This window comes from Chiloscyllium plagiosum, unplaced genomic scaffold (genome assembly GCF_037043375.1).
Source record: "Chiloscyllium plagiosum isolate Xiang-an unplaced genomic scaffold, Cpla_swu_hap1 HiC_scaffold_4, whole genome shotgun sequence".
Lineage (NCBI taxonomy): Eukaryota > Metazoa > Chordata > Chondrichthyes > Orectolobiformes > Hemiscylliidae > Chiloscyllium > Chiloscyllium plagiosum.
Genome location: NW_028270142.1, coordinates 30,998,528 through 31,024,710, shown reverse-complemented (window position 1 = coordinate 31,024,710; position 26,183 = coordinate 30,998,528). Strand labels below are relative to the sequence as shown.

The window sequence follows — 26,183 nt, the reverse complement described above, 5'->3', positions numbered from 1 at the left end:
GCAGATTATAACAAATTTTGATGTTAAAATGAACATTTGTGTTCATTTATAGGAATCTGAATGTGCACTTCTTGGAAGCTTGCAATAAGTTTTAAAGTCTTTTGCTATTTAATGGTCAGGGTTTAGTAACTAATAGGTTACAAATGCTGAGCCCATCCATTTTTTGGCATACTTATATTGACCTAAATAAAACCACTTGTGTACTTCAGTGACAATTCAATGAGGAATGATATTGTCCAATACAAAATGTAGAACCAGCCTCACTTTGCTTCATGACATGACAACAAACATATACCTGTACAAGGTAATTTCTGATGTGCACAGTGAATTGCATCGTATTTTGAGAGTTAACATTGGAATATGAGTGTATGGTGAATGTAATGAGGCTGAAATTCCATGGGTGACTGCTTTCTGGGGTTGCACCCAATAGCATTGACCCTGCCAAGCCTGTCAGTGGAGCAACTCAAAGTGAGGTTGGAGGGGATGTATCTTGGGCAACAACCAACAGATGAGGATGCACAATGCATTTAAATGCCAATTAGGGTTGTTTGGGCCATTTCCAAGAAGCAATGAATCAGCTCATGAACCACAAGTAGCCCCATGGCCATTACCAGTTTTATGTTATCTTCAGAGATACAGATCTAATCTTCAGCTGGGGTAACCTTCCCACAGGATCCACTTGCACAGGTGCCTCTTCTCCTTTCACTTATGTGTCTTTGATTTCTTGTTGGCCTCACCATCTGACACAGATGCCCAAGTAAGTGACATATGGAACGTCTACACTTTATTAGTCCCGTGGGAACACCTAGAAATGGCGGAAATTTCAGGAAATATTGGAAACCCTGGTGCAACCTAACTTACATGGGAAATTGCTAGAACCTTTGAAGAATACAAATCTCAATCTTCTAATCATTGCAGAAGGTCGCTTCTGAGTAAAATAATAAAATGCTTCTACAGATTGATACCCGACATTGAACATGACAATAAAGCCCCTATCATTAGGTGTAAAATATAGGCTGTTTTTAGGCAATGATTGCTAAGAGATCATGAATCTGTTAACACTGCAGAGTGAATTCTTTGAAATTCACAAAAACACACACTCTACCAACCCACATGCTGGCGCACACTTAGAGTCAGACATGCATACTCATACACAAGCGTGTCCACACATTTTTCTGAAAACAGCAGTTTCTATAACTTCTTATTTCTGGTTATTTGAGAGATCATTGATACTTAATTTTATAAACTGAATGTGCAATGTAGCACCAATAGATGCATGATCTCTGAATGCATTTGTTACTAAATGGCTCCCATGCAGCAATAAAAATCTTCGCCTCCAGGTTTGGTGATAGATTAGTTTGATGGTGGTGTTTTATTCTATTATATGTGGCAGGTTCATTGTTTCATTGCTCATTGAAGTTCATTGTTTTTAGTTATATTGCTTTCTCTGCATTAAAAGTCCTTGGTTTCATCATAAGATGCTGCATGACCGTTTCTGATTCTGTAAGCTCAATCGAGAAAGCTTTATCCATACTCCAGGTTGTCCTCATGTGATTAAGAAGTCCAGGGGATTAAAAAATGCATTTGAAGAGACCTAACTCTTCTTTAGTAACTCAGGTAGGGTATATAGCGCAATGATGCTCACAATCCATTGAGGAGAATGCTAAAAAACATAGTAAGCACAACTTGATTTTCACTGTGGTAGCTGGAAATGCTTGACTAAATACCATTATGTCGACTTCTAATTTTAATGTAAGAAAGTTAAATAACTGCAATGCCCTTAACTCATTCCCACTGTCACATTTAAATTATCCATAAAACACACACTGATAGAGCATGACCATAAACAACAGAACATTTGCCTTTATGAATCTAAAGATAAGTATTAAGTATTTTAAGATAACTATCAAATAATAGTTAAGAATTATGATTCTTATTTTTAATTAGTGACAATGACACAGACCTGAAGCTGCAATTCGGAGTTACTTAAATGTATAGGGTTGAGCATTCATTCTTTAGACAAAATTCTCTGCTTTTGCACTTTTTGACTGTACAATGGTTAACTAAGTAACATTTCCCACATCTATCACAACTCAATTTCCAGATGAAGAAATGTGTGCTACAGTAGTCATGTGGTCCAGAGTGTACAGCATTGCAGTGATCTGAAGAAACAACTATTAAAATGCACTAATCAGTAAAAATCAGGGCAATGCCTCAAAATCACTCAAACTGTGATATACCATGTTACAGTCCTATACCATACAAAGTCTTATGACCAGATCTAAAAATCATTTGCAGTGAAAGGTTAACTCCATCAGAAACTGACATGAACACTGTAACATTCGGTTTCTGTGCTGCTGTGTGATTTCAAGAATCAGAAGATGATATATGCAAAATATATGCCAAAAATCACAATGACTCCTTCAACAACAGCTTTCAAACCACTGACCTCTACCATCTAGAAGGACAAGGGCTACAAATGCATAAGAACACCACCACGATTAAGTTTCCCTCCAAGCTACATCCCATGCTAACTTGGAACTATAAAGCTTTTTTTTACTGTCACAGTCAAATTCCTGAAACTCCCTGCCTCGTAGTATTGCGGTGTCTCTAGATTCCAAGGACTGCAGCAGTTCAAGAAAGCACCTCACGACCATCTTCCTCAGAGCAGTTAGGGAGGGAATGAATGGTGGTCAAGCCAGTGACTTGCATATCACAGGAGCAAATATTAAAAATAATTCTTAACATCTAATGCACAGGGATATCAAGCACTTTACCCACAATAATATCTGACAACCATCTTAAATCTTCCAGCAAAATCAGCCTCAAATGGATTGCTTTCTCCACTCTCCTCACCAAACACAACTTGAGTCCATTTTCTCCTTTTTGGAAGTGAGTAATGGAAACTTGGCCAGGCTCTGGTGCAAGACCAAGAAGTGGAAGAAGAGGAGAATGATGATTAAGAAACACTGACACTTAATTTCACATTTAATCCAGTTCTCAGTTACTGGCACTTTGTATATTTTAGAGGGTACCACAGAGTTGAGATTTGTAAATGATGAAAAACATACAAAATATGTTTGAGCAAAACTAGAGGCTACAGGGCAGCTTATAAGAGCAACCCAAAAGAGATTATGTAAGGAAACTTGCCAGGGACATCAAAATTAATAAGAAGAAATTTTATAGTTACAAAAAAGGGAAATTGGGTGGTCAGAAGCAATGTTGGCCCATTAAAGACTGAAGATGTGGATATTGTTAATGCGTAGTGGGAAATGACAGACACATTGAACATTACTTTGCTTCAGTATCTACAGTAGAAAAGAGAAAGCATTCCGGAAATCCCCAGAAAATTAAAAGCAGGATCTGAATAATACTAGTGTAGATAAAACATCAGTAGTGAGGAAATTAATGGAATTAAAGAGTGAAATCCCTGGCACCTGATGGCTTCCATCAGAGGGTGTCAAAGGAAGTACGGAGAATACATAGTAGATGCGCTATTATCTTTCAGAATTCCCTAGATACAGGAATCCTCCCTCTGAATTGGAAAATCGCGCATGTCCCTCTGCTTTTGAAGAAGGGCCAAAGAGGAAAACTGGAGAATTCCAGACCAGTTAGCCTAACATCTATGGTGGGGAAGTTGTTGGAGCCTCTAATCAAGGAAACGGTAACTGAATACCTTGGAAATGACTGGCAAACCTTATTTAACTTTTTGAAGAGGTGACTGAAGTATTGAAATGGGGAATGTCTATGGATATTGTTTATATGGACTCCCAGAAGACATTTGTTAAAGTCCCATATGGTTGGCAAGGTGGTTAGCATTGCTGCCTTACAGTGCCAGGGACCTGGGCTCGATTCCACCCTCGGGCGACTGCCTATTTGGAGTTTGCACATTCTCTCCATGTCTGCCTGTGTTTCTTCTGGGTGCACCGGCTTCCTCCTTCAGTCCAAAGATGTGCAGGTGGATTGGCCATGTTAAACTGCCCACAGTGTCCATGGATGTGCAGGCTAGGTGGATTAGCCATGGTAAATGTAGGGTTATAGGGTGGTAGAGAGGGTCTGGTTGAGATGCTTTTTGGAGGGTCAGTGTGGAGTCGATGGGCCGAACAGCCTGTTTCCACACTGTGAGATTCTTTGATTCAATGATAAAGACTGTTAGTTAAGATAGAAGCCCAGGGAATTGAAAGCAAATTACTTACATGGCTGGGAAACTGGTTCAGTGGTAGACAACAGAAAGTCGAGATAATACATTTTCTCAAATTGGCAGGATGTGACCTGTGGTGATCCACACAGATCTGTGTTAGGGCCTCAGTTAATCAAATTATTTATTAATGACTTGGATAATGGCATAAAAAGTCACTTATCCAAATTTACTGATAACACAAAGTTGAGCAGCATTATAGACAGTATAGATGGTAACATAAAATTGCAAATGGATATCGATAGACAAAGTGAATGTGGCAGATAGGGTTTAATGTAAGGTGTGAGGTTACCAAGTTTGGACTGTAAAAGGATAGATCGGAGTACTTTCTAGATGGCTTGAAATTGAATACAGAGGAAGTCTAGAGACTTGGGGGTTCAGGTGTATATAACTTTAAATTATCACGAAAGATGCAGGAAATAAACAGTAAAGCTAATGCAATGCTGGGCTTTATATCTAGAGGACTAAAGTACCAGGATGTAGAAATTATGCTGCAGCAATATAAAACCCTGTTTACATCCGGCTTGGAGTACCCTGAGCAGATCTGTCTATTAGACCTTACGAATGATGTATTGGTCTTGGAGGGAGTACAATGTAGGTTTATCAAAATGATACCTAGACTTCAGAGCTTTAGTTATGAGGAAAGTCTACACAAATTAGGCCTGCTTTCTCTAGAATTTCGAAGGTTAACTAGTGATATGATTGAAATCTTCCAGATATTACTAAAAAAAGACAGGGTAGATAAAGATAAACCATTTCCAATGGTTGTGGATTTCTAGAACTAGGGGGCAAAGATTTGCAAATTAGGGCTAAACCATTCAGGGGAAATATTAGGAGGCACTTCTACACACAAATGGTGGTATATGTTTATACCTTCCATGAATGGCCGCAGATGTAGGATCAGTTGTCAATTTTAAATGAGAGAGATAAAGTTTTGTTAACTAAAATTATTAGGGGATGTGGAATAATAGCAGGTATATGGAATTAGGCCACAGATCTTAGTGAACAGTGCAACAGGCTCAAGGGGCTGAATGGCCTACTCCAGTTCCTAGACCATTTGAGCCTTGAATCTGGGTTGGCATTCAGTAAGAGGGTGACTGATCTGTTTGTGTTTTAGATACCACATTCCCATCAATCCCACTCACCCTCAATTCCCCAGCCTAACAAGAAACCATCCACCTCAATTAAGTAAACATCTCCTGAACCACCTCCAATGTATTTCCATCCTTCCTTAAATAACTGCACACAATATAGGAGATATGGTCTCACCAAAGCTCTGTGTGACTGAATCATAACAGTCTTACTTTTAGTTTCAATTTCTCACATAATGAAGGTAGCATCTCATGCACCTTTTTGATTGTATGCTGTACCTGCATACTAACTTTATGTGACTCATGCACCAGACACCGAAAACTCTCTGCACTTCAGAATTCTGCAGTCATTCTCTGTTTAAATGATACTCTGCTTTTTTATTCATCTTGCCAAAGGGAATACCTTCACATGTTCTCACATTTTCCTCCATCTGCCAGATTTTTGCCCATTTATCCAACTTATCTATATTGTCTGCAACTTCCTTCACAAACATACTTCCACACCTGGCACCTTCCCTTGCTGCCACAAGTGGTGTAAAACCTGCACCCCCACCTCTCCCCTCACCTCTGCCCAAGGTCTCAAAGGACCCTCCCATCCTGCACATCCAAATACCTCAACTGCAGTGTCCGTTGCTCTCGAACTGGTCTCCTCTACATCGGGGAGACAGGATACCAACTCAAGGAATCTTTCAGGGAATACCTCTGGGACACATGCACCAACCAACCTCATCGCCCTGTGACCAACCACTTCAACTGCCCCTCCCACTCCACCAAGGACATGCAAGTCCTGGGCCTCCTCCACTGCTGAATCCAAGCCACCTGACGCCTGGAGGATGAACACCTCATCATCCACCTTGGGACCCTCAAACCACACAGCATCAATGTCAATTTCACCAGTTTCCTCGTCTCACCTCCCGCCAGATCAAACCCTCCAACTCAGCATCACCTTCTTGAACTGCCCCACCTGTCCATCTTCCTTTCCACATATCCACTCCACCCTCCACCATCACCCTCCCCACATGCATTTACCTATCATCTTCCCCCACCCCACACCCACCCTCCTATTTGTCTCTCAGCCCCCTAGCCCCCAACATTCCTGATGAAGGGCTTATGCTCTAAACATTGATTCTCCTGCTCCTCAGATGCTGCCTGATCTGCTGTGCTTTTCCAGCAACTCACTTTTCAAATCTGATCTCCAGCATCTGCAGTGCTCACTTTCTCCATACTTCCCAGTTATCCTGGTATACGTTATGAGTTTAGCTACCAACAATTTACTCCCTCCACCTAAGTCACTGGCGTAAATGTTTAAACATTGAGACCCCAGCACAGATCGGTGTGGAACACCACTCATCACCATTCTGCCAAACAGCAAAAGACCCATTTATGCAAGGGAAAACCTTTTATAACTAAGATGTGGAGGAATTTCTTCGGCCAGAGGGTGGTGAATCTGTGCAACTCATTGCTGCAGAAGCCTGCAGAGATCAAGTTACTAAGTATTTAAGACAGAGATATATTGATTCTGGGTTACTAAGGGAATCAAAGGTCATGGGAAGAACACAGTGGAATGGATTTGAGAAACATATCAGGCATAAACAAATGGCAGAGTAGTCTTCATAAACCAAATGGCATAAATTCTGCTCCTATATCTTATGGTCTTAGGTCCATCTATCTTCAGCTGTTTCATAAATTACCTTCTCTCCATCGTAAGGACAGACGTGGAGATGTTCACTAATGATTTCGCAATGTTCAGCACCATTTACCACTCTTCAGATACTAAAGTAGTCCATGTCTATTTGTAGTAAGATCTGACAACATGCAGGCTTGAGCTGATAAGTAGCAAGTAACATTTGCGCTACACAACTGGCAGGCTTTGACCATCTCAAATAAGAGAGAATCTAAGTATTGCCCCTTGATGTTCAATGGCATTACCATTGCTGAAATCATCCACAATTCATATCTGAGGAGTTACAATGGACCAGAAACTGAACTAGACCAGCCATATAGGAATAGCCATGTAGACTAGGAATTCTGCAGTGAGGTACTCACTTCCTGTCTCCCCAATGTCTATCCAGCATTTGTAAGGCAGAAGTCAGATGTTTGATGAAATACTCTCTATCTCCTAGATGTACAATAACATGTAAGATTTTTGGCACCATCCAGAACAAAGCAACCTACTTGGCTAGCATCCCACCCCCTATCTCCAACATCCACTCCTTCCATGACTGATGCACATTGGCAGCAGTGGGCACCATCCACAAGATCATCTTGAAACTGTATTGTCACTGGATCAAACTCCCTGTAATCACTTTCTAACAGTATGAGACAGTATGTACATACACTCCAGGTACTGAAATGTTTCAAGGGGACAGCTCATCATGATTTTCCAAGGGAAATTAGGGATGGGCAATAAATGGTGGTCTCATCAGCAGAGCCCATAGTCCATGAATGGATATTAAAAAAAATGCACCTGTAGTCTAGGTACATTTACTTGAAACATTCACAGAGACATACCTTGATCATCTATGACTCATGAGGAAGGGTGAATGACTAGTGTCATCAAGACATCCATAGAAATTCCAAAATAGGAGCCTTTCTGTCTACGAATGTGAAAATACCATTATATTTCTGTACTATCAAGATCTATATGAGCCTTCAATTGCATTTGCCGGACTGATTAGTCTTTCATGCAGCAATCTCAAATCACCCATACCTTTAGGAAATAAACCTCCAAGACAGAAAAACAACCCCAGCAGTGCCTGTTTTATCTGGATGAGTAGGATTTAAGAGGAAAGTGAATGGAGAATAAAGAAATCACCGATTTTATTGTAAGGCCAATGAGTACATAATTGTATGAAACCAGTATCATGGGTTCTTCTGGTGCAGTGATGTTGTCCCTACCTTTGAGCTGGGAGGCCTAGGTTCAAGTCCCACCTGCTCCAGAGGTATGTCGAAACACATCTGCACAGGTTATAGAGTCATAGGGTCAGAGAGTTGTACAGCACGGAAACAGACCCTTTGGTCCAACTTGTCCATGCCAACCAGATATCCCAATCTAGTCCCACCCATCATCACACGGCCTATATCCCTCCAAACCCTTCCTATTCATATACCCATCCAGATGCCTTTTAAATATTGCAATTATACCAGCTTCCACCACTTCCTCTGGCAGCTCATTCCATACACTCACCACCCTCTGCATGAAAAAGTTGCCCCTTAGGTCTTTTTTATATCTTTCCCCTCTCACCCTAAACCTATGCCCTCTAGTTCTGGACTCCCACACCCCAGGGAAAATAACTTGTCTATTTACCCTATCCATGCCCCTCATAATTTTATAAACCTCTGTAAGGACACCCCTCAGCCTCCGACGCTCCAGGGAAAACAGCCCAACAGCTCTAGCCTATTCAACCTCTCCCTTCTTCCAACCCTGGCAACATCCTTGAAAATCTTTTCTGAACCCTTTCAAGTTTCACATCATCCTTCCGATAGGAAGGGACCAGAATTGCAAGCAATATTCCAACAGTGGCCTAACCAATGTCCTGTACAGCTGCAACATGACCTCCCAACTCCTGTACTCAATGCTCTGACCAATAAAGGAAAGCATACCAAATGCCTTCTTCACTATCCTATCTACCTGCGACTCCACTTTCAAGGAGCTATGAACCTGCACTGTTGATTATAAATATCTTAAATCAATAACAGTTCAGATAGTGAGCTGAATTACTGAGCCTTGCTCCACTGTTGGTGGGCGGCATGGTGGCACAGTGGTTAGCACTGCTGCCTCACAGCGCCTGAGACCCGGGTTCAATTCCCGCCTCAGGCGACTGACTGTGTGGAGTTTGCACGTTCTCCCCGTGTCTGCGTGGGTTTCCTCCGGGTGCTCCGGTTTCCTCCCACAGTCCAAAGATGTGCAGGGTCAGGTGAATTGGCCATGCTAAATTGCCCGTAGTGTTAGGTAAGGGGTAAATGTAGGGGTATGGGTGGGTTTCGCTTCGGCGGATCGGTGTGGACTTGTTGGGCCGAAGGGCCTGTTTCCACACTGTAATGTAATCTAATCTAATCTAATGTAATGTAATGTAATCTAATCTAATCTAATCTAGTCAGGCTCAAAAATACCAATGTAAGCAAACATGCCATTTACAAACCGCATTCCTGACGTTGGCCATTTTTGCTGAGAATGTTTTGGTACTAACAGATCTACCTAATCTTATGGGGGAAGTGTGTCATGTTGAGACCACTTAAAGGAAGCTAACTGGGATTATTCAGTTGGATAATGCCAACTCAGAGTATGAGGGGAACGGGTAATTGAACTGGCTTGGGGAGGGGGCATCCTTAAGGACCCTAGCAGGTCAACGATGTGATGTGGAGTGGGGTAGTGTTCCTGGCACAACTAAAGCCCTCTCTAAAATTGAAACAGAAAGGGCTGAATAAAACTCTGCAGTTCAGGCAGCATCTGTGGAGGGAAATGGAATTAATGGCCAAATCGTCTATTTTGAAGCTCGATGGGAATTGCGCATGAGAAAACTGTGGAATCCCTGACATAGCTGACGTCGAAGGAATTGCCAGGGAAACTGAAAATTCCACTAAGCACCCTTCTCCTGTGCAGTCTTCTTTTGGGCAATTTTCTCCTGCAGACATCTCTACTGTCGCTATGCTGATTCTATGGCAGCATATCATCGCTGATGTGGAAGATGTTGGACTTCCTGCTGTCATTTACTGTCAAATATACCCCAGGTACTTTCCATTCTCGTCCTTTCAGCTTGAAATACTCAAAAACATGGTATGCAAGCTGCAGCCATAATAGAATTCTGTCAAACATTTACCAGAGGGAAATGTCACAGCAGCTGGAATGTGTGAGCTTTTATTCAAATTGGATAATGACAACTTCAAAAAATTCACCTGGAATGCTGTCCAAACTCACTTCTGTTTTCCTGGTCAGCTTTCAGAACCCTGGGAAACCTCTGCTGCTCAAGGAAAACTCAAAGAGAAGTTAAAAACAATCTGAAATAAGTAACTAAACCCAAGGTTCTTTGTTGCACTAATACAAAGCTGCCTGAATCTAACTAGGAAATACCTGAATTTCGAGAATAGCTTTGGCACGAGCATTCAAATACACCTCAGGTGAATCCAAAAGTGGGTGTGCTGCAGCCAACTTGCATTTCAACTTTAAAAATTATTAATTTCATCCCTTGTCTGCTTCCTATTTTCCAGCTCTCGAGGGTTAAAATTCCACTCAATAATGGCAGACATAGTATACCACATAGGAATATTGCAATTCATGGGCTCATGTTTGGATTGTTTCATTGATATATGTTATGATTGACAAGAGCAACTGAAGTTTAAAGTTTGTGGAATATTATTTAAGAATGACATGTTAAGAGCTGATTGCATTCTGAAATAAATTTACCGCTCAACACTTAATGAATTAAATCTATCCCTGACTAGTTTGCCTGTCCTGAGTTCACACAGAGATGGAATTATGCCCTTCTCCATGTGACTTTGGTGGCAGATGACATTTAAATCAGGCAGACGGTTGGTGGGTGAGGACCTGAAGCTTCCCAAACCTGGCCTGATTAAACTGGTGGTGGAACAGATCACGAAAGGCCTTCCTGTCACCCAGAATTGGGCAATGAACTAGCTACATGGGAAACGTGAAAAACAGAGTTTTTGCTTCTATCACACAGTGTTTAATTGACGATCAAGCATTGGATTTGTGCACCATCATTCTTCCCTTGCTGCCAACGCACACCGAGCAACCCATTCTTACCATCACTCATCTATGCCCAGGCCCATCAGCAACTCAGCAGTCACCACCTTGCCTGGAAACCTCTTCCCTGGATTCTTGTTGTTGCCAGCTGTGGCAAGCCTTCGCAGAAACAGACAACAATGGACTTTCTCTAGGTATCCTACAGAAGGGTCACCTCTAATATTTACCACTAAATCGTTTCAAGATTCTGAAGAAAAAGCAGTTCCCAAGTTGCTGCAACTTTTGCTGCTGTCTTTTTTTTTGACTGAGCTGCATTTTTTGCTAAGTGTTATATTGCCAATTTGCAATCCATTTTATGGACTGGAACATGTAACACTTACACAAAATTGGAAGTTACTTGAGTAAGCAGATAGCTTCCCTCACAGTCACAAGACAACTCAGTTTTTGGTAACAGAAATTGACTTGTTAACGATAGCTAAAATGTAAAATGTAAAAAAAAGCTCCAAGTTCTGCAGCTGTAGCTGCAGCTAGAACTAAAATATTCTGAGTAGTATGAATCAACAGAAGGGGCATCAAGAGAATTGTCATCGATGCCCTTCCAGTGATTGTGTCAACTGAGTGTTCAATTTACCGGCTGAGAAACCTCTACAATTGAGTTTTGTAATGCACTTGAGAATTCAGCATGAGGTATTCAATGTTACTCCCCTCTCACTCAGTGATAAGCTGAAAATGTGAGCTTTGGCTGAAATCTTTTTGAAATCTGAATATCCTACAAACAGGGAAATCTGCTCAATAAAGAATCATTTTGAAATTGTGAGAGACAATAAAACAAAAGCCATCGATGTTACGAGTTGAGTTATTTCGAACCGAATACCATTTTGATATATAACTCTCAACACTACGACGACTAAATTCTCCTCTTGCGGTGTATTGTATTGAGCAACATGCTCAGCTGCAGGCTTTACACCTCCCCGACAAACAGGGCAGCAAAACAGCAGCAGAATTTGTAATGAACTACATTCCCTCACCATTTAAAAAAAGTCCTACATAAAAGTGGAAGATGGTATACTTTGCATGAATTGAATAAATTTCATCATTAAATAAGACCAGCAATATCTGAAATTTTAACAGGTTTGCTTACATATGTGTTTTGGTTGTAAAACCAAATATGAATATATCCAGGATAATTTACATGTAAAAAACTGTTCTTCCTAAATATTTTTGTTAAACAATTATTTATGTTATCATTTGACAAGAAACAACATAGAGAATTTTTTTTCCTGTTTTCAGCATATTTCAAATCACCTATTTAGCTTATTTCTCTTTCTCTGTAGGCACTGATCTCCATTTTCATTAGTTCGAATATCCTCTCTCAATGGGTCTGACTGGATCAAACCTAAACTTTGACTTTGAATACCAATTCCACTTAATGGCTGGCACTGTGACATTGACTTGTTTTGATCTGACACCCAGACTCACTTTGCTTTGCTCTACTATTGGATTCTTTAAAACCAGCAAATTTTCAGTTTCTTTTTGGACTGCAGAAGGGATTGGGATAAGAGGAGGCTCCTTCTGCACTCCCTTTGTCAGTTTTCCTCTTTCAAGCAAATGGTTTATACAGAGTCTCTCTCTACTAGATATATAAATGCATCCGGTCTCCACAACAACTCCACTTATATATTTTGATGAACCATCTCAGTGATTTTTTTCAGCAGATTCATCTGGCAAGGTCTGTCCAGGATTCACTGTGCCACCGTGCCGCCCATATATTCCATATTCCTATATTCCATATTCTGGTCTATTATGTTGATGTACTTATGTAGGTATGATTTATCTGGGTAGCACACAAAACAATACTTTTCACTGTGTCTTGGTACCTGTGACAATAATCTATCCAAGGTAATCATAGAGTCATAGAGATGTACAGCATGGAAATAGACACTTTGGTCCAACTCATCCATGTCAGGAAACAATTCTCTTACCTCAGCCTTCCTCAGAAGGACAGGAACAATGTGTGAAAGGACTGTGCTTTGCTAAGGATGTTCTCACTGAAATCTGTCATCTGTTGTAGCCACAGGTATAACCTCACTGCAGGGCAAGGTCAACTTTACCAGTGGTTGTGAAGGTGACCAGACCAATGGACTGGTTGACTGGCTCCTTCCAGGTTGGATTTAGAAATTCTTGCATCATCTTAAAGTTTGCCACCCATCATTGCATAAGGAAAACTGATCTCTCAACTCAATAGACTTAACTACATTTTATTTTTGTCTCACCACTTAGAGAACCTGCCTTGAAGCTGCCATCCAAATTAGATGCAGTGCAAGTTCCTCAGCTGACTGCATCCTGTGTGAAATCAACTGATGGTATTTTGATCATTACTCCTTCCTGTTTCTCCACTGCCCAGCCAGGGATTAAAGGCACAAAACTAAGGCTGTGGAATTATTCTAAAAGACAGTAAGGTAAGTGGCATATGTTTTTTTTTACAGCTTATGGGTGGAAAATTGCATGCGAGGTGGAGGATTATGTCTATGGCTTCAACAGTTATCGTGTAATAGAGTCATAGAGATGTACAGCATGGAAACAGACCCTTTGGTCCAACACGTCCATGCTGACCAGATATCCCAACCCAATCTAGTCCCACCTGCCAGCACCCGGCCCATAACCCTCCAAACCCTTCCTATTCATATATCCATCCAAATGCCTCTTAAATGCTGCAATTATACCAGCCTCCACCACTTCCTCTGGCAACTCATTCCATACACATACCACGCTCTGCGTGAAAAAGTTGCCCCTTAGGTCTCTTTTATATCTTTCCCCTCTCACCCTAAACCTATGCCTTCTAGTTCTGGACTCCCCAACCCCAGGGAAAAGACTTTTCCTATTTACCCTATCCATGCCCCTCATAATTTTGTAAACCTCTATAAGGTCACGCTTCAGCCTCTGACACTCCAGGGAAAACAGCCCCAGCCTGTTCAGCCTCTCCCTATAGCTCAAATCCTCCAACCCTGGCAACATCCTTGTAAACCTTTTCTGAACCCGTTAAGGTTTCACAACATCTTTCCGATAGGAAGGAGACCAGAATTGCACACAATATTCCAACAATAGCCTAATCAATATCCTGTACAGCCGCAACATGACCTCCCAACTCCTGTACTCAATACTCTGACCAATAAAGGAAAGCATACCAAACGCCTTCTTCATTATCCTATCTACCTGCGATTCCACTTTCAAGGAGCTATGAACCTGCACTCCAAGATCTCTTTGTTCAGCAACACTCCCTAGGACCTTACCATTAAGTGTATAATTCCTGCTAAGATTTGCTTTCCCAAAATGCAGCACCTCGCAATTATCTGAATTAAACTCCATCTGCCACTTCTCAGCCCATTGACCCATCTGGTCCAGATCCTGTTGTAATCTGAGGTAACCCTCTTCGCTGTCCACTATACCTCCAATTTTGGTGTCATCTGCAAACTTACTAACTGTACCTCTTCTGCTCGCATCCAAATCATTTGTGTAAATTACAAAAAGTAGAGGACCCAGCACCGATCCTTGTGGCACTCCACTGGTGGTAAACACCTTCTCCATGGCTTTAAGACAAGCAGGCATAAAATGTATTTTCTGTTTAGCTTCTGCTGTCTCTAATTGTGTGTCATCTCATCCTGCAGGGATCAGGTAAGTGTACCATTGAGTGCTGTGCAATCTGGATATTGTGACTGTCATGGTTGAGTAGTTGGCAGCTTTTGCAAGTTTGGAATGTAAGTATGAGATCCACGACATTTTTAAATGTGTGACAGAGAAGTGGGCTTTTGGAAAGGAAGTATGAGCCCTGATTAATATAAGTTAGTTGCAGGTAAATGATAAAGGTTCAATACATGCAGCAGGGTATGAGGCATGAAGTGCAGCTGAAGATGCATGGTTTTGAAACTGATTGTGAATACGTATGCAAGACATTCAACTTCTTGTGGCATTCTGCATTCAAGCCTTTGGGGAAACTTGACTCTTGGCAGTGAACTCCATGGCAGTTTGCTCTCCTTGCATGAGTCTGGAGAATTTCTTACCTCCTTCAACACAGGACACATTTCCTCCTTTCCACCTTGTCCACCAAGGGTCCCAATGCACCATAGGAAAACCTTGGAGCCATGTTCTCTTATGTAATGTCATTCTTCAATGGTTGACACACTAGGTTAACTTCCCATGCTACTATCAGCACAGTCTCCAGTTATAATGCACCTCCCTTTTAAGAGGTGCACATCAGCTTTCAGTGTTGCTGGCCACTCTGGCTCAGTCATCCAGCCAAAAAAAACCACTATGTTTAATGTTAGCTGGATGCTAAAAATCTTAAAATGAGCAGGCAGCAGCAATTTTATGTGCTTCCAGCATTACAACCAATGGGCATGAGTTACTCATGCATATCTGTGTTGGGGAGTAGGGTAGCACCATACACTTATTTTGGGGCTATCAAATTTAACTGCTGTCTTTCTTTGTAGACAGAAGGGAGATTATTGAAAGATTCATCAACATTCCTGTTGATCAGTTTCTCCCAAACCCTACTGTAATATTAATATGCCAGACATTTTATTTAAATTCTTGTCAGACACATTAACATAATAGTGCTAATCTACCACAACAAAGGATATTGATTTTCTGCACTGCGGGGAGCAAAAGTGCACTCAAGATCTGTGCACAGAGCAGGGCTTAATGAAAGTAGACAGACTAATTGAACAAACATTCATGATGCATTTGAGAGCATTATGCTTTTTGCAACTGTATTGCTGACATATATCAACACACTGTGGTGACCCCTTTTGATTAAGCCTACCACTAAAATACAGTAATAACGCAGGTAATTAAAGCTGCTCAATTATTATCTACTAAGACTACACAGGTTTGGATGTCACATATAACTCCGCGTGACCTATGTCTCAATAATGAGCTCTTGAAGCCCAGCTAATGGAAAGCTGTTGTTGTTTGCTCATTGTTTGTCTGTTTAGTTGCTTGAGTTTTGTGATATTATTCTATTTACAGCTTATGGGTGGAAAATTAGGTGCAAGGAGGAGGATTAGTAGTGTTCTCACTGTTGATAACTTACAGAAAGATCTTTACTGAATCTGAATATTAGGATTATTAGTATCACCAATTCCAGATAGCTTAAAATTAACGGGAACTTGGATTTCCGATTTCATAACCCTTGTTTGAATGTAGCTGAAGGATTCTTCCAGCCATCTATTGACAAATTACAGAAGTAGAATAACAATGAGGTTCATGGCCTCTGCATATTATTTTAAGTGTTAGCTCATATCCATGGAACAGACTGGATGCCCATCTACCCTCCCATTTCCATTCATGCCACAAGTGAACAATTTCCTCTGCCTGACCCAAACCTGCCTGCCTGTTTCTTGTGGTTCAAAAAAACTTTGGTGGGGGGAGCAGCACATTGATGAGAAAAGCATATGGCCACAGCTCAATCATTGAGAATGCTGGTGACATCAAGGACAAGAAGCCAGACACTGCAGCGCACCTGGCTACAATTGGATAGGCTATGTTGGAACCACATTAAAAAAAACACTGACAAGTTTAGCTGGTAACCATCTTTGAAACTCACAGTAATATCCTGCAATTCCTTAAAATATCTAGAACACTTAGCTCAATGTTTCTTACTCATGCAGTGAGAACAAATTATTGACCAATTCGGGATAATGTGCCCTGAATCATGCAGTCATTTAACAGAATTGGAAGAGAAAAAAGACATTTCTTAAACAAAGATTGATGTGTAGTTGTATATATGGAGAAACAAATGAGCCAGGCAAACTCTACTGCCTGTAAAATTGCTATCTACGCACCTGTGCCCCGACTGAAAAGGAAGGGTGTGTTTGGCTAGGCTGGTGCTGGTCAGTTGTGACAGGTTCGATGTGTGTCGAGCTTCCTCTGGTGCCTAAAACCCAAACAGAAGAACAAATAAATATCCACCACCATTTTCCCTTTAAGATGTCACACAAAACCCACTTTATTTCTGCTAAAACTATTGAATTCATGATGGTCTGAAATTATTGCTTGTTTGCACAATAAATCCATTCAACTTGATTAACATCTAATCAAAGTATCACTATCACATAATGCTTACAAGAAGCAACTGATTAAAACATATGCACTGATCTAACGTATCAAAAAATAGAAGTTGAAGCACTGGATGGGTGTAAGCCACTCGAGAGATGGCAGCATGTGAAGCATTGAAAAAATAGATTTTTTAAATATTACAAAAGTACAAAACAATACAATTCAAAACAATACAAAGAAAGAACACAAATTTTAACAAACCCAACCCGCCCTCATGTACAAATGTATAAACATTAATTGAAAAATACATAATAAAAAACCCAACTAGCTATTTAACTAAATAAATAATAACCATTAACAAACTAATAGATAGTAATAACTCAACTCAGCCAAACAAGACACTCATACGTTCGCAGTTCCTCCTCTCTGGATATTGGACTCGTAAAACACAATCATTACGGCTATATAAAAGCCCTTATTAGTGTGGCAGATAAATCTGTGTCCAGGTATTCCAAACAGGGTTACCATGTCTTATAAAAATTCTCAGTTTTGTGCTGTACCATATTTGTGAGAAAATCCAAGGGGATATACTCCTTGCCAACCCAATAGGCCCGGGGGGGTTGGTTTCCAGATACCCAACCTAGCAAGATATTCTTCCTTGCGCAGGAAGTGAGGGGGTTGAAAAGTTTTTTCTGATGCACCAGGCCAAGAAGAGGAGAGATTGGATCCTTCTCCAACCTTACACCCAAAATTGCACCTGCCACAGCACTCCAGTATGTTTGAAGCCTACCACAGGACCACAGACAATGGGTGAGAGTGCCTGTACAGACCTTGTACTTGGGACATGTTGAAGATACTCCTGGTTTAACTTTTGACAAATGGTCCGGAGCCAAGTGGACCCTGTGGAGAATCTTCAACTGTAAAGCATGGCTCCTATTGCAAATTGATATCTTTCTTGCGTTTTCTCAAGTATCTTCCCATGCCTCTGAGAAGACCTCAACACCTAGCTCTCTCTCACACCCTGCAGAGTTGATTGAACTCATCTGAGGGGGCACCCCCCAATTGATGACATAAAGTGCTGACAGAAAAGTGTACTCTTAGCACTGAGCACCCTCCTCTCTATGTTGGATTTGTAGGGATGTGTCAAAAGCATAGTTTTTTTGTTATGGCAATATTCCCTGACTGTCGTCATTTTGTCCAGGAACAGCAAGCTAGTAAGGGGGCACCTTGCCTGGAAGGTCTCAATATCTAACCACATTGAAAGAGGGTCCCCACAGGCCCAATCATTCACATAGGATAAAAGCGAGCTTAGTTAGTAGATTTTAATGTCTGGAAGAACCACTCCCCCAATCTGTGAGGCAGTTGCAGTTTAGCTAATTTAATGAGGGGCCGCTTACAATGTCAAATAAAGGAGTTGAATCAGCCGTTCAGTCTCCTGAATGTTTGCTTATTGAAAATTGGGGGACCATCTGGATAGGGTATAACAAACGGGGGAGAATATTCATCTTAATAAGCGCTATCTGACCCAACCACGAGACCGGATATGCCTCTCATCTTTGAAGGTCTTGTTTGATTTTGTCAAATCATTGAACAAAATTAGCTTTGAACAGTCGATCCAGAACTGGAGTAATGAATATGCCCAAAAACACAAAACCCCCCCATGACCATTTTAAATGGGAATTGATATTTGTCCTCAAGACCTAGCACCTTTGTAAGACTACCCATAGGCATAGTCTCTGATTTTGCAAGATTGATCTTGTACCCTGAAAAGGTGCCAAGCACACTGATGCATTGTATTAGGCGAGCACTGAAACTGCTAGATTTGACAAAACAATTAGGACATGGTCTGCGTACAATGAATTCTTATGTAATTTTGACCCCATTTGTGGAGCTGATACATTGGGATCCCTATGAAGGGCCTCCGCCAATGGTTCAAACACCAACGTAAAAACGTAATGGTAAAAGGGGGCAGCCCTGCCGCTGTCTCTAAAAATGTTAAAATTGCCTGATTGGACCCCATTGGTGATGACCGCAGTGGGAGAGTCACTGTAGAGAACCTTTACCCATCTTATAAAGACTTCACCCAAGCCAAACCGCTCCAGATTATAGAAAAGGTACGGCCACTCAACTCGGTCAAACGCCTTCTCTGCATCCAGAGAAATCACCAATCCCTGTATTGACTGTTGTTGACACACTTGAATTACATTAAGCAGCCTCCTAACATTATTAGAGGATCTGCCACCCTTTATGAAGCCCATCTGATTCTCTTTAACAATAGAACGTAACACAGTCTCCAGCCTTAACATAAGAGAGTCTAAGAGAGGATTTTAAAATCCACATTTGAGACTGAAATGTGCCTGTACGAAGCACAGTCCTCCAGAACCTCCCCTCTTTTAAGAATAAGCGAAATATTGGCCTCTCTCAGAGATGGCGGGAGACAATCATGGTTGTATGAGTCATTAGACATGTTGAGCATCAGGCCTGACAGGATGTTTATACATTCCTTATAGAATTTGCTGGGAAGTCCATCAGGACCAGGCACCTTTCCACTCTGAAGCTGCTTCACAACCTCCTGCGCTTCTTGCTCTGATAAGGGGGCATGAGAAAAGGCCCTTGTTCAGGGGTCACACCCAGGAGCTCCAGATCTTTAAAAAAAAGACTCAATTTTGGCCTGCTCCTCCTCACAACCCTCAGATTGGTATAACTTAGAGTAATGTCTTTGGAATGCCTCATTCATCTTTTTGGAGTCACATGTTAGGTTCCCAGACCCTTCCCCAATTGCCGTAATGGCTTGAGAGGCACTCCTTTTCCTGGCAAGATATGCTAAATATTTGCTTGTGGATAAAGGGATCCATTCACCTCGAAGCCACTGTAATGTCCTTAATCTTTACCAACAGATAACAATGGAGCATGATCGGAAATTACCAATCGTACAAGATACCACCAAGTCCAAGGTTGCCACAGGGGTCAGAAAAAAAAATCAATCCTGGTGTGACATTTGTGTGGATTGAAAAGAAACACAAAACCCCTGCCTGTAGGGTGGAGACGCCTCCAGACGTCCAACAACCCTAACACCCCACACAGATCCACTAATTGTTTAGTTTCTACAAAGTGTATCAGGGGGCCTTTGGGCAACCTGTCTACTGTGGGATCCATGAGACAGTTAAAATCTCCCCCTATAACAATATGCTGGGACTCAAGACAGATCAGCTTAGAGAACGCATCTATCAAAAATTTGAGGGAATGGGCCAGAGGGCAGTAAACATTTAAAACACCATATTCTTCCCAGTTTATCAGGGCTTTGAGAATTACAAACCTCCCGTGTGTGTCTTTAAGACACTCTCGTAATGGAAATGGGAGATTCCTTCGAACCAATGTAACCACTCCCCAAGTTCTGGTATTAAAAATGAAAAGTAAATCTGATCAAAGCCATTCTGCTGTAGTTTCAAATGCTCCCTATCATCCAAGTGTGTCTCCTGTAACAAAGCAATATCCACCTTCTTGTCTCGAAGACTCAGAAGTACCTTCTTCCTCTTAATTGGTGAGTGACTCCCCTTGATATTCCAAGTACACCATTTAATCAAGTCATTAGCCATAACCTTCTGCGGTAACATTTAAATTCCAGAGAAGATAAACTCGAAACACAAATCGCCGAGCCTTTCTGTCACAAGGTCCATCAAACATAAAAACTACACAAACTAAAACCATTACAGTTAACAAACCTACAAAGTTATCAAAGATTATATACAATAAAAACCAAAAAAAGCCCCAACATATAAAGCTCCAACGGCACTGAATAGGGGAACTCAACCCCTGCCCAAAGGGGGCAACTACACATCCCAAAACCCAATTTCCCATCCCACTGCCAAGACTGCAGCCTGGGGATTTAAATACCTGAACCGGGTATAACCTGCCCATAAGTAGGCATCTAGCTATCCCAACCATTTTCCTGCCTCCCATCTAGAGCTGCACCGCAAACACAAGCAGAAAAGAAAGAAAATACACCATGGAATAGCAATGTGAATAAAGATTTTTTTTAAAAGAAAAAAGGGGTAAATACGTCACCCATCCTTTGGTATAACTTAACTTATAAATTGAAAGTACATATCTCAAGCATGACCAAACATAGTTTAAAACAGAATATTGCCAATAAAAAAAGGAAAAAAATACCCAACTGGACTTCCTCTGTTTTATAAAGAATAAAGAACAGAGACATATCCAAACAATACTATTATTTGCACATACTAAATTGTTCAGATTAGGTTAATTTGTCCACAAAGTCTCTTGCCTTCTCCGACATGTCAAAGACGTGTACAGATCCACCTGAGGTGATCTGAAGCACTGCCAGATACCTCAGAGTACTGGATCCCAAGTTCCCTCAGACTCCTCTTGACACCATCATAGGATTTTCTTTTCTTTTCTGGATCACTGCCGCTGAGAAGTCCTGGAAGAACATAATCTGAGAGCCTTCGAAAACTAGGGCCTTCGGATCCTTCCCCTGGATTCTGGAAGCTTCCACGATTCTCTCCTTATCTTTATAATGATGAAACCGGACCAAGAGAGGACAAGAATGTTGACCTAGACCTGATCCCAGTGACCCGGTGAGCCCTCTCGATCTTCAAGTCTCTCATTCCAGCCTTCAAGTTAAGGAATTTTGGCAACCAGTCCTCAATAAATTCCACAGGCCGCTTACCTTCCTTACCCTATGGCAGACCGAAAATCCAAATATATTTTCTCCTGCCCCTGTTCTTAAGATCATCCACTTGGTCACATAAATTACAGACCTGCGTCTGCAGGGCTTGGATCCTATCCTTGGAGGAACTGGTATCAGCTTCCACAACTGTGACTCTGTGTTTAACCTCATTCAGGTCTCCCAGCTGCTGTTCAGGCTTCTGCAGAATGATAGAGATCAGGACCTGCTTCTCATCTATCTGCTTATTCAGCATCTCACGAGATTTCGCGAGGTCCTTCACCAGGACCTGGTAGGTAATCGAATCAGAGGATCCGGCAGGCTGGGCCACAGGCCCAGCCCAGATGCTCTTCCTCCCTTCTTTGGCATCTCTGGATGGTGAAAACGCAGCTAAGTTGATTTTTCACAGTTTCCTGGGACTCCATGACCTTTCCAGAGTCCCAGGACATCGCAACAGTCCAGGTAGGGCGGGTTAGAAGTTCGTCCCACTTGTGCTGCGGTGCGGAGCTCTGCAACGCGATCCTCCTCGTTCGCCGCCATCTTGGATCCCCTCGATAATCAAGTAAATATTAAGGCTTAACAAATTGCAGATAATCAGTAGAACTTAGTATTTAATATGAATGTGTCTCAATTTTTGTGCCACTTTAGGACTCTTTCACAATTAAAAGAAATTAGATTCTGAGAACTATTCCTATGTTGGACATTATAAGAACATTGAATTTAGGAGCATGAGTCGGCCAATTGGCCCTTTGAGTTTACTCCAATAAGATTATGGTCGATCTGGTTGTGGTCTCAGCTAACTTTCCTCCTTGTCCCCATTATGCTTGACTCTCTGGTCTATGAAAAAAAAACTAACACAGCCTTCAATAAATTTAAAGACTCAATTCCACTACCTTCTGGGAAAGAGAATTCCATGGTCTAATGACCTTCCAAAAAGAGAATTCTCCTCATCCAGGTCTTAAAAGTGAGGCCACTTATTCTTAAATGATGTCCCTTCGACTCAAGGGGCTTATAGAGAGATATAAATAGATGAAGTGAGTGGGCAAAAATCTTGGCAGACACAAAACAATATTAGAAAATGTGAACTTATGTACTTTGGCAGGAAGAATAGCAGAGTTGACTTTATTTAAATTGGGAAAGATAGCAAAAACATGCAGCACAAAAGGATTTTGAGGTCCGAGTGCCTGAATCACAAAAAGCTCGCATCAAATTTAGCAGGTAATAAGGAAGCAAATGGACTGTTGACCTTTGAAGGGAATGGGAGCATAAATATAGGAAGGTCTTGCTAAAACTATACAAAACATGAGTCAGACTGTAGCTGTGAATAGATTAAGCCCCATTAGCTAAGAAAAACTATACTAGCAATGGAGGCAGTCCAGAAAAGGTTCACTAGGTTGAATCTAAATATGCAGTATTATGTCTGACTTGGGCACCAAATTTTAAGATGTCCAGGCCCAAGATGAAGAAACATGTAAGACCCTGGGGTTTCACTGGTCAAAGTGTCAGTAGACAGAAGCCATTCATTTAAACAAAATAAACAAAGGTGGGAGAAAGCAAATTTTCTTCATATGGCAACATGTTATGATCTGTAATACACTGGATGAAAGGATGGTAAAAGCAAATGCAATTGATACTTTCAAACATATTAGACATATGTGAACAGTACATATTTGCAGTGTACATTGTGAATAAAAACAAATAAATTACATTAACTGTTCAGTTCTTTCAATGAGCCAATACAGCCACTAGCACAGCCACAATGAGCCAATACAGCCACTAGTACAGCCACAATGAGCCAATACAGCCACTAGCACAGCCACAATAAGCCAATACAGCCACTAGCACAGCCACAATGGCCGAAAGGTCCCTTCTGTGTTGGTGGATTTTACGCTTGGGACTGGATTAGATTGGGATAGCTGGTCGGCATGGACGGGTTGGACCGAAGGGTCTGTTTCCATGCTGTCTATCTCGAAAGCTCTATGACCCTAAATAGTCCATATTCTAAGTTACCATGAGAAGTGCCATATATAGAAATAGACTTTGAAAATCAGATGCCATCAAAATGTGCTCCCATCATAATGTATGTGGCAATATGTGGACAAGTTTGAAATTATGCTGGAACCCAGATAAACCATATCCTGCTATGATATGGGAGCTCACCTTATGATAATCAGGACAGGACAGTAGCACAACAGTAGCGAAAGTGAATCCAACTGGTCATCAACAGGCTCAGAATAGTGGTCTTAAATCCCAAACAGGATCATGCAGGTGCCTTACAACAACAGGTGGAATCAGAGTTGGGGGGCACAGGGAAGGGAAGCAGGAAGCAAGTCACAGGGGTATAGTATGCGAGCATTACTAGCCAGCTATTCTTCAGTGAAACTTTGAGGACAGGCACTGTGGGGTCTGGTTCTTTTCACTTCACCGACTTTCAGTGAAAATCGCTTGAGAACCTTGTGCACTTAAATGGGGTCAGAAATCAGGTTCTTGGTCGATGAATCAGGAATGGGGAATGGGGAATAAATGCTGGCCTAGTCAGTGACATCTACATTCTGTGAATGAATAAAATAACAGGAGTGTGGCAGGATTTAGCAGAGTCAACATGGATTTATGAAGGGGAAATTATATTGAAGAATAGGAACAGGAAGGTCTGGAGAAACGAAGCAGGCCTAACAGCATCTATGGAGAGAGAAACAAAGTCAATGTTTTGAATCAAACATGTTCCTTCTTCAGAAATAACGATATATTTTGACGTTTTGAGGAAATAACTCACAGAATTGATATGAGAGAACTGTTGGATATAAAATATTTAGATTTTCAGAAAAAGTTTGGTAAGTTTCCACACAAGTGGTCAGTAAACAAGTTTCCACACAAGATGTCAGCGTAAGTGGATATATGATATAGGAGCAGAAAAGGAGGCTGGGCAGTGTTGAACTTGACAGAGACTTAGGTATCCTTGCTCATGAATCACTGAAAGTTGACTTGCAGGTCCAGTAAGCAATTAAGAAGGCAAATAGCATTTTAGCCTTTGTTACAAGAGGACGTAAGTACAGGATAAAGATGTCTGACTGCAATTATACATACAGCCTTGGTGAGATCACACCTGGAGTATGGAGTGCAGCTTTGTTCTCTTTACTTTTGGGTAGATGGGACAGATCTTGCAAACAGGGTCAGGAGAAAGAGTAAACAGCACTGTGATTCTCTGACAAGGACTTGGTAGACGGGATGATCCAGTGACGGGACACTCTTGTAAAGCATAGACAATACAAAATAGGAAGAGGAGAAGGCTATTTGGCCCTTTGAGCCTACTCCGTCATTCAATAGGATCATGGCTGATCCGATATTCCTTGTGTCTACGTTTCTGCCTTTTGCCCATAACTCTTGATTTCCCTATTGATCTAGAATGTTTCTATCTCAGCCTTAAATATATAAAAGGATTCTACCCCACAGCTCTCTGTGACAAGGAGTTCTAAAGACTACAACCCTCTGAGAGAAGGAATTCCTCCTCATCTCAGTATTAAATTGGTACCCGTTTATTCTGAGTCTATGTTCTCTGGTCCCAGATTTTCCCACGAGGGGAAACATCCTCTTGGAATCTACTCTGACAATTTCCTTAAGAAACCCATATGTTTCAAAGAGATCGCCTCTCATTATTTTAAACTCCAGTGAGTAGAGTCCCAATCTGTTTAGCTTTTGCTCAGAAATCAATGCCCCCTCCCCCATACCAGGGATCATCCTAGTGAACGTTTCTGAACTTTCTCTAAAATAATATCTTTCTTTAAATAAGAGAACCAAAGCTGCTCACAGTACTCCAGATGTGGTCTCACCAGCACCTTGTACAGTTACATACTCTTTACTCCAACTTCCAATCCTCTTGAATAATGGTCAATATTTTTCATTAGCCTTCCAGATTACCTGTTGCTAGTGTGTGCTAGCTTTCTGTGTTTCATGCACAGGTAACCCCCATGTACCTTTGTGTTGCAGCTTTCTGAAGTTTTTCTCCATTTAAATAATATTGTTCTTTTATTATCTCTTCCAAAGTTAACAGTTTCACATTTTCCCACATTATAATCCTTTTGCTAACATTTTACCCAATTACTTAATCTATCAATATCTTTCAGTAAAATGTTTATTTCCCTCTTGCAACTCGCTCTTTCACCTATATTTGGGTCTTCCACAAATTTGACTACAGTATAGTACAGTGGCTTTCTTCCTCCAAGTCACTAATATATATTTTAAACAACTGCGGTCCCAGGACTGATCCTTGTAGAACTCCAGGACCCCATCCGACCCATGTACATGAGACTGCACCTACGCACCTATGGATGAAACCATCTGCATTTTATCCCATTTTCATTCAAGCTTTACCTTATAGCCCCCTTATAAATATACCTGTCCCCCTTACAATTGTCATTTGCTCCTCCCACAGAGAGAGAGACACACACA

At 41.3% G+C, this 26,183-nt stretch overlaps 1 protein-coding gene across 2 annotated transcripts in view; it reads right to left on the bottom strand.

Moving 5' to 3' along the window:
* Nucleotides 1–26,183, bottom strand: part of pou6f2 (POU class 6 homeobox 2) — a 567,547-nt gene that overhangs the window by 370,390 nt on the left and 170,974 nt on the right. For both annotated transcript variants that reach the window (XM_087986073.1, XM_043688934.2), the window contains exon 3: nt 16,834–16,925. In XM_087986073.1, coding sequence (XP_087842199.1) covers nt 16,834–16,925 — 92 coding nt within the window. The remainder of the gene's footprint in view (nt 1–16,833; nt 16,926–26,183) is intronic.